Source organism: Dama dama, chromosome 20 (assembly GCF_033118175.1).
Source record: "Dama dama isolate Ldn47 chromosome 20, ASM3311817v1, whole genome shotgun sequence".
Taxonomy (NCBI): Eukaryota; Metazoa; Chordata; class Mammalia; order Artiodactyla; family Cervidae; genus Dama; species Dama dama.
In genome coordinates, this window is record NC_083700.1 from 11913672 (window position 1) to 11917442 (window position 3771).

General features: G+C 44.0%; 1 protein-coding gene across 1 annotated transcript; it reads right to left on the minus strand.

Moving 5' to 3' along the window:
• Positions 1-2502: 2502 nt before the first annotated feature.
• On the minus strand, positions 2503-3438 carry LOC133074444 (olfactory receptor 10J4). Its single transcript, XM_061168387.1, has one exon. It carries the CDS (start codon positions 3436-3438, stop codon positions 2503-2505), a length of 936 nt encoding a protein of 311 aa, XP_061024370.1.
• Between the last annotated feature and the right edge of the window lie 333 nt (positions 3439-3771).

Genomic DNA, 3771 nt, shown 5'->3' on the forward strand with positions numbered 1-3771 from the left:
CCTGGGAAGAGGGAACTCATTCTATGAATGAGAACTCTGTTGGTAAAACTGCTGCTAAAACTGTCCCTTCAGAGTGAGATGGAAAACAACGTGGGGGTGCAGGGTTGTAGAGCTACTAGCCATCCTGCTTCCTGCTACCTGGAGACATTTATGTGACTGTAACCATTTTGACTCCTCACAATAACCTTGGGTGGATGGTATTGTCAGCCCCACTGTGTAGATAGGACACAAAAGCCAGCGAGGTTAAGTGACTATCCCTAGAATACATGCTTGTAATGTTGGACCCAGGGTGGGGACACATGCTGCTCTGGCCCCAAAGGCTGTACTCCATCTACAATTTCGCACTTTCTCAGCATCTTCTACTCCAGGCTGTCAGCATTTTGAAAGGGGGAACAGGAACACAAATAAATGTGGGTATGATGATGGGTAGAGAGGTTAATGATCTAGTGGTCCAGATACCTGCTTTTCTCCAGTGGACTTTGACCCACTTGAGATTTCCTTTTGCCCTTCCATCTTTGGAGCTGTACTAAGTGGAGAAAGGATAGCCAAGATATCTAAGGAGGAAGCATGTTACAATACATGATCTCTGAGCTTCCAGACTGATTTTCCAAGATCCAAGGACATTCAAATAAGATTTGAGATGTGTATGAATCCACAATGTATGGAGCTCCTTCTTCTCCTAGTTTTTGACAACTATAAAGGAGAAAGCCAGTTCAAATAATCATCATGAGTTCATAACACAGCTATAAATCCTGGGGTGAATTGCTTGTTTTTAAATCTTGATTCTGCCACATACTAGCAGTATGGCCTTAAAGAATTTACATAACCTCTTCAGGTCTCAGTTTTCTTGTCTGTAAAATAAGTTTAATAAAGCACCTTATGAATTTACAGTGAGGATTAAGTGAGTCAAGTGAGTAAACATGCCTGCTCTTTAGGAGATATGCAATACATGCACTAAAAGGGGATATTACCAGGGTGTATGTGGCGGGGAGGTGTGGGTGGAACAACCTGGGAGTAATGAAATAAAGAAAAGAGGGAGAAGGACTATCTGCTGATGCTAATTGTGTTTTAGCTGTCCGCAGATGTCTTCCTTCCTTCCTTTCTTCTTTCTGTTCTTTTTTTATTGGCCATGCTGTGTGGCATGTGGGATCTTAGTTCCCCAACCAGGGATTGAACTTGTGCTCTTGCCTTGGAAGGACAGAGTCACAGTTACTGGGCCACCAGGGAAGTCCCCCTTTCTTCATTCTTTTAATAGTTATTGAGTAGTTACTATGTACTGGGTGCTGTTTTAACTGCAGCAGATGTGGAGAAGACGCTCAAAGAGTGACACCTTAGTGATGGATATAGGTGTCACCTGGTTCGGGTCAGGGTTCTTTGAAGCAGAGGCTGAAACAAAGACCCAGGTGCAGGTAATCGGTTATGGAGTGTTCTTCGAGGAAAGGGAATGAGGGTAGCAGGCTGGAATGAGGGAAGAGCTGAGCAAGTTTGTGGTCTCACTTGCAGTCTAACTTCAGCCTGATTCAATGGAGGACTCTACAGTTACACTCTAAAGTTGGTCTCATCTTGAGACTACATGAGTGGCCTTTTGTACCTTCTGTTTTAGCCAGGCCTTGGCTGTAGACAGTCCCTTGTAAGGGGTAGGGGTGGGGTATATGTCACATCTAAGAAAGTTCCCTTTCAGCCAATGGCAAATCTTCAGAAAGGAGGGCAGCTATGAGGTGTCAGCTCTCCAGCATTCACAAGGCTGTATATGGGTGGGCCAGCCCAGTAGAGAAGACCCGAGCAGAGCATTGATAAGGTTTGTGATAGGACCCAGGCTCTTTGGAGATAGGGGAATGGATATGAAGATGAGGGCTCTTCTTTTGCAATGTTCAGATATACAGGAAGCCATTTTTATGGTTTTTGCTTCAGCTGCTCAAAATTTACACTTTCCAACCAGTTTGTAAATTTGCCGTCAGAGCCTGTGTCTGATACAGCTTTCTAGGTTTTATATATGTAGTTACAGGCACAGGGTAGATCATTAATGGAGTGATTTTATAAAAAAAATATAGTGTAAAATATAGCATAGGAAGTGTTACATGTAAATAATGGAGAACTTGTTATTTCATGTTCCTGATTTTCATGCTGAGGCCAGGTTTAGATTATATAAATTCCTCTGTTATGATACCATATTTTCTTCCCACCCACACTGCTGGTTTACAATCCTTATGCCAAGGGTAACAAAAGCAATGTCTAACATTATAGCACAGCACCTAAATATGCTGTATCTTATCTAATTTCTATCAAGTATGGTACACCCATCTATCAGTCTTGGAAAATCCATCCATCAATTCCTTCATTTTAATCTTTTCCTTCTTGTTTCACTATATTCTTCTGATTTCCCAGATGCTTCCCAGATTAGGTACCTGGAGCCCTCATACTATCTCTTATTTGATTAGCTCCCTCACTGCTACACCTACATCAAACATTTAAAATTTTAATGTTATTGAGAATGACTAGCACCTAAGGAAAGGACTTTCTGCCCAAAGCTCTGAGCAAGGCATCCTTGACCTCTTTGTTCCTGAGGCTGTATACAACGGGGTTTAGGAGTGGGGTAATGACAGTGTAGGTTACAGAGATCAGTCTGTCCTTCAGGGAGTTTTGTGATTTGGGTTTTAGGTAGATGAAGGAGGTACAGCCATAGTGGACAATGACTACTGTGAGATGTGAGGCACATGTGGCAAAAGCCTTTTTCCGACCCTCAGCAGATGCCATCTTGAGGATGGTGCTCACAATCAGGACATAAGAGATAAAGATCAAGACCATGGGCAGAACAAGGATGCACAGACTGATGAGCAAAGTGATCAATTCTTTGATGGTGATATCAGCACAGGCAAGCTTCATTAGGGGCCGGATATCACAAAAGAAGTGGGAGATGACACTGGCACCACAGAAAGGCATGCTGAACACAGAGGATACTTGAGTGATGGCTGTGCTTAAGCCAATGCTCCAGGATCCCCCTGCCAGTTGTACACAAGTCTTCTTGCCCATGATGACTGAATATCGTAGGGGGTTGCAGATGGCCACGTAGCGGTCATACCCCATGGCCGTGAGCAGGAAGCAGTTGTTGACACCAAAAGTGAGATAGAAGAAGAGCTGAGTGGCACAGTCTGGAATAGAGATAGCATGTTGGGGGCTGAGGAGACTGGACAGCATTCGGGGGATGATGGCCACTGTGTAACAGGTCTCAGAAATGGACAGCACACTCAGGAAGAAGTACATCGGTGTGTGAAGCTGATGGTTGAGGTAGATGACTGTCAAGATGATAGCATTGCTGGCAAGGGTCAACAGGTACAAGACCAAAAACACCACAAAGAGGATGAGTCTGGGCTGCCACCCAAAAATGGAAAAGCCTTCAAAGGTAAACTCTTCCACAACTGTGAAATTAGGTCTTGGCATTGAGAATCTGGGTCTGAAAGAGATGAAGTGAGATGGTTGAACATCCAGGCTGGAAACAGTATATTGGTCCAGGGCTATCATCAGCCATGAGCAGGCATTCACAGTGAGGGTAGCTCTGGGTTACAGAAGTTCTCAGCATTTGGACACTGGCCAAGTGCACGAAAACCTCTTAGGATGCTTGGGGGTCTGGCATTGGAGGCAGATAGAGTAGGGATGGGAAGAGAGTAGATATGTAAGAGGAGTAGTGAAAACACCTAAAAAGCTTGGCTAGAAGTTGAAAGGTGGAGAGGTAGATAGATGGGCCAGAAAAATAGATTGAATGATAGACCAGAG